Source organism: Bison bison, unplaced genomic scaffold (assembly GCF_000754665.1).
Source record: "Bison bison bison isolate TAMUID 2011002044 unplaced genomic scaffold, Bison_UMD1.0 scf7180017864525, whole genome shotgun sequence".
NCBI lineage: Eukaryota > Metazoa > Chordata > Mammalia > Artiodactyla > Bovidae > Bison > Bison bison.
The window spans coordinates 1,836,582-1,839,991 of record NW_011495076.1 but is presented as its reverse complement, the minus strand read 5'-3'; the positions used below and the strand labels follow the sequence as shown (position 1 = coordinate 1,839,991).

General features: G+C 52.5%; 1 protein-coding gene across 1 annotated transcript in view; it reads left to right on the top strand.

Annotated features, from left to right (window-relative positions):
• The first annotated feature begins 2,735 nt into the window (after positions 1-2,735).
• TBX20 (T-box 20) overlaps positions 2,736-3,410 on the top strand; it is a 46,968-nt gene continuing 46,293 nt past the window's right edge. Inside the window, exon 1 of the mRNA XM_010831144.1 lies at positions 2,736-3,321. Within this exon, the coding sequence (XP_010829446.1) occupies positions 3,195-3,321 (127 nt within the window). The 5' untranslated portion in view covers positions 2,736-3,194. The remainder of the gene's footprint in view (positions 3,322-3,410) is intronic.

Here is a 3,410-nt window from a genome sequence, read left to right as displayed (position 1 = left end):
AGCCTAAGAAGGACTTTCTGGGAAGTGTTAATGTGATTACTTAGTTCCAACTCCCTCGGTGGCTTTACCTATTAACCCGCGCTAACACGAAGGGACCTCAGAACCCGGCGATCTTCTCTTCGGGTGGGCTTTTAATCACTCTGTGATGGCACCTCCCTGCCAAGTACCGGTTCCCGGCTTTTACAGCACAGTATTGATTTGCAAAGGCAATAAATCTAAGAGCAGGGACAGTGCGCCCCAGATAATTATGTTGCAGTATACATTTTATTGCTGTGGTTTCAACACCAACAAGATGCATTGCTTTTTAGGGATCCCCAAAAGGCTCACCTCTCCGAGCCCCGAGTTTGTTTAAAGTGGACTTTTCAGTTCCTCTTATTTGTCGCCTCCCTCCGCGCACTAGCTTAGTAGCTTAGCTTCCTATTTTGTCTTTAGAAGGATGAACAGTCCAAGTTCGCTGCCCACTGAAGACCCAGAACCGGACTAAGGGTGCGTGGGCAATTGGAAAAGTGAAAGCTGACTGGGGGCATAGCATTTTCCCCCTTGCTCTGTCAAGTTTTCTAAAACTGTCCCTGTCATGAAATTATTCAAATTCTAGCCTCAACCATTAAGATAATTAAGAAAAGATATGATGCTTACTTTGTGTAGAAATGCACTGTTGTTTTTTTTTTTTTTAATAGAGGTATAATTTCACAATAAGGTTTTGGAAAACTAAAACCAGCAAATAAGATTTTCGATGCTCAATTGAAGCGTAAAATTCTAGACTGACTAAGCCATGGCTCATCCCAACAAACAATGCCACACCCCCCACACACCAACCCTCCCCCCACACCGCAGAAAAAAAGACAACCGCTCTTGACAGAAATCTTCCTTCCTGGCCAAACCCTAAGCATTTGAGACAGGACAGGAACAAGCTTGTGCGCCTTACGTTTAAACAAGGGAAATGTCACAGTTGCATTGATTGAGGTGGATTGTGTTTGCCTGCTGGGGGGAAGATTTATTAATCCAAGGGTCTGGGTTGTCCAAAAACAGCAAAGGACCAGAGACTCAAGAATAGAAACGAATCTTCAGGCACATGAAGTGGTGCTGCCTCTATTCTTTCTAAGGTTTAAGCTGAAAGCATTCTCAACCAGCGTTACTTTACTATGGATCTCCCATAGGAAGAAACCAAGCACAGCTGCAGAGCTGGGGTGTGATCAAGATCTCTGCCTGGAGTGCAGGTCCTGTGCCTCTAGCTGGCTGGGTCGATTTTAGGGGAGATGCATCACCCTGCTAGCCAGACTCGATTTCTCACTGTCAAAAGCAAATGGACAGGGGCTAGACAGTATAAATCGTTTCCAGCACAAAAATCTATAGTTTTACGAATTTCCCCCAAATTTACACATACACTCTCTGTACACAGAGATATTTCAAAATTGTTCCTTAGTCACTGTTATACAGTTTGTTGTTAGAAACTATTGACATATGGTGACAAGACAGGCTTAACTCACAAGTCCTCCACCTGTCATCATGTTACTTACATGGCTGATTTCAACTTTTGAGTTTCAGCTTTTTTCCCTCATAAGTTTATTTCAAGGGGTGGAGAATGTCTGTGCCATGGAGAGAGGAAAATGTGGGGGTGAGAAATGGGGGGCTGTTTTCCGTCTTCTCTTTCTTCTTTTTCTTTATTTAAAGACCTACCAAGAGGCTCCTAATCGCCAGACCGACTGGAAAGGAGCGCAAATATTTACATGTACAGCTTGAGTGTGTGTGTCAGCCTGAGTTTACACGGCTCCGAGTGAAGCGGATTACCCCGCGAATTTGGAGAATTTGAGTTATTCAAGCTTACCAAGGCCAACAAGACGACCCCCACAAGGCCGTGGGAAGTCCGAGTTTGTGAAGACGGCTCGGCGTCCGCCAAGCCCGGGAGCTGCGGGGCTCACACTCTCCCACTGCGCGTCGCAGGGTCCCCGCATGGTGCCGCGCCACCAGCACGTCGACCGCCCCTCACCTTCCCTTCCGTCAAGGCCCAATTTTCGAGTCCCTTTTGGGAATAGAACCCCGAATGAGAGGCGCACCAATGTGCAGAAGCAGCCATGGTTCTGAGAGCATCCTTTGCCAAATGCTTACAGCCCACTCTTAGCGCGTTCTCAACGCTGCTTCTCTCCAGACCCATTGTCTAGCAGTCAGATTCTGAAGCTCATCGGGTTCTGGGATCCAGCCCTTCACACTGCCCGGCAAATGGGATCTATCCCGTTGGCGCCGACTCTGCGGCGCCAGTTTCTGTCCTACTTCTAGCACTTTCCAACTTTCTTTTGGAACTTTGATTACCAGTAAGAAAAAGAATGGGAGAATCAAGAACTCCCCTAGGCTTCCTCTGGTCTAGATTCCTGCAGTGGGCTACTCCTAGGATCCCATGTCTTAAGGCGAGACAAAAATGCCCCCTCCCGACAGCGAGCACCTCCCTCCCACTCCGGAACTGCGAGACCTAACGGGCTGCATCCGCGGTCGCTGCACTAGCCTGGTGGTGGCACCGCATTCCCCGAACGGATGCCAGGTTCCACCGGGCTGTGAGTAAGGCCACACGGGCACCGCGCCCCGGGCGCACCCTCCCCACCCGGCCCGCGGCCCCGCCCCCGGCGGCGGAATCAGGAAGCGGTGACGTGTGGCAGCGCTGACTGGCTGCGGGCCGCCGGGATCGCCGCTGCCAGCAAATTAAGGCGCAGGGCTTCTAGTTCCAGGGCGCAGTGTCCTCCGCGCCCCGCCGCGCTCGCACGGCTACGCTCAGGCTCCCAGGCATCCGCCCCCTTTCAGCGACTCTGAGCCGCTCCGACTGTCCCCAGAGTGGGGAGGGAGGAAAGACGTGGAGCGGGTGCTGCAGGACCTCTGGGCTTTGCGCAGCTCATGCTAGTCTCCAGCTTCCGGCGGCGCAGCCTGTGCCCCTGCGGAGCGTCCCGGTACTTGCACACCCGGTTGAGCCCGCAGTTGGTACTCTCTGGCTAGTTCGAAGTCTCAGCGGCTAAAGACTCTTGCGGTGGGGGAAAGGAGACACCGGTGTGGAGCTCTTGGGAGGTTGGGGCTGACTCATCTAGAGTCCCTGGCTCCCCTCTGGCTGCACTTGGAAACTTTGCGCTGTGTTTCGGTCTTTGTCTCTTTGGGGGAAGCTGGACAGCAGTTCGGCAGGCCCGGTCCCTGGCCAGGACCGCACACTGGGGGCCATGGAGTTCACGGCATCGCCCAAGCCCCAGCTTTCTTCCAGGGCCAACGCCTTCTCCATCGCCGCGCTGATGTCTAGCGGCGGCTCCAAAGAGAAGGAAGCCACGGAGAACACCATCAAACCACTGGGTAAGTCGGGCTGCTAGACTGTCGGGGATGGGCAGGCATGGCGGGGGGAGGTGGCAGTGGCTTGATGGCTGCAGCATCCTTTGTCTGCT